Source organism: Monoraphidium neglectum, assembly GCF_000611645.1.
Source record: "Monoraphidium neglectum strain SAG 48.87 unplaced genomic scaffold scaffold01246, whole genome shotgun sequence".
NCBI lineage: Eukaryota > Viridiplantae > Chlorophyta > Chlorophyceae > Sphaeropleales > Selenastraceae > Monoraphidium > Monoraphidium neglectum.
Genome location: NW_014012382.1, coordinates 15,257 through 16,561, shown reverse-complemented (window position 1 = coordinate 16,561; position 1,305 = coordinate 15,257). Strand labels below are relative to the sequence as shown.

General features: G+C 66.7%; 1 protein-coding gene across 1 annotated transcript; it reads right to left on the bottom strand.

Annotated features, from left to right (window-relative positions):
- Positions 1-688: 688 nt before the first annotated feature.
- MNEG_7171 (hypothetical protein) lies at positions 689-963 on the bottom strand (the record flags this gene model as incomplete). Its single annotated transcript, XM_014044357.1, has 1 exon — positions 689-963. A coding segment is annotated over one exon (275 nt), but the record flags the coding sequence as incomplete, so codon positions are not given.
- Between the last annotated feature and the right edge of the window lie 342 nt (positions 964-1,305).

Below are 1,305 nucleotides of genomic sequence, written 5' to 3'. Positions count from 1 at the left end.
GGGGTGGGCGCAATGCGGGGGCAACACATGCGGGGATCCTTCGTCAGCAGGCGTAGGGAATGAAGCACGAGGACGGCATAAGAGAGAGCCAGGGGAGTATACTGTGAGGCCCCCGCACCAAGAAAAGCTGCCCGCCCGCCCGCGACCGCGCGCGCGGGCCCAGGGTGCCGCAGGCGGGCGTTGCCCTGCAGCAGTCAGCCGCGCGGGGCCGCGTGCCCCAGGGCGCGTGGCCCCACGGCCGCGGCCACTCCGCCGCCCAAGCACTCCACAGCAAGATGAACAGACAGTTCACCAAGGCGCAACCCTGGTGTTCATACCTGGAAAGAACTCGACCGGGACGCCCATGCCGATGCCTGCATTGTTCACGAGTCCCTGCAGTCCGTTGGCCCCGACAGCCTCGCCGACCGCCACCGCGGCGCGCCGCACGCTGGCCTTGCTGCGGGCGGCGGCGCGGCACGGTTACGCACGGCAGCGGCGGCGGGGGCGACGCGCGGGCGCGGCGGCGGCAGCGGCGGGGGCGGCAGTTGGGGGCTGTTGCCGCTAGCTTGGCGTGGTGCAGTCGCAGCGCGGCCGCGTCGAAGCCGACTGCGGGTGTGGCAAGCGTCTGCTGAGCTTTTGTAGGTGTTCGAGTCCCGTAAGGGTTAGGCCCTGCCGCGTTGCCAAGCCAAGGGGTCACCCTCGCACTCACTCGGTGACGTCGAGCACGAGCGGCTCGATGGACGCGTGCAGCAGGCGCATTTCCTCCGCCTCTGCCTCATTCAGAACGCCGGCGAACACCTTCCACCCCTTGCTGCAGAGCAGCAGCGCCGTGACCCTGCCGATCCCGCCGGAGGCGCCCGTCAGCACGGCGGCAGGCGGCGCGTGCGCGCCCGCAGCAGCGGCAATGATCGGGCGGCGGTCTGCCGCTGCCGCCCTAGTGCTGCCGCGCGCGGCGGCGTTGCCGCTTACGCCCTTGCGCAGCATTATCGACTGAACAGTGCTCTTTTACTACCGGTTACCGACCGCACGCGCTAGCGGAAGCTCTGGCACAACGTTCGATAATTGGTTGTGACAGTCAGCCGCTGTCGATGCCGATATTATGATATGAAACTTCGATAAACACCGACATGATTGCAACAGCACTTCACACAGAGCAGCTCCGAGGCACACCCAATCCTGCACTCAACCAACCCAGGCACTCGACACACCCGAAGCTGGCCAGCACGGTCATGGCCCTCCGCAAGCTGACAGCCTCACCGGCAACCTGAAAGGCATCTGATGTTACTACTATTATCATGTGACCCTTGATCGCCTTGATGCAGGCGC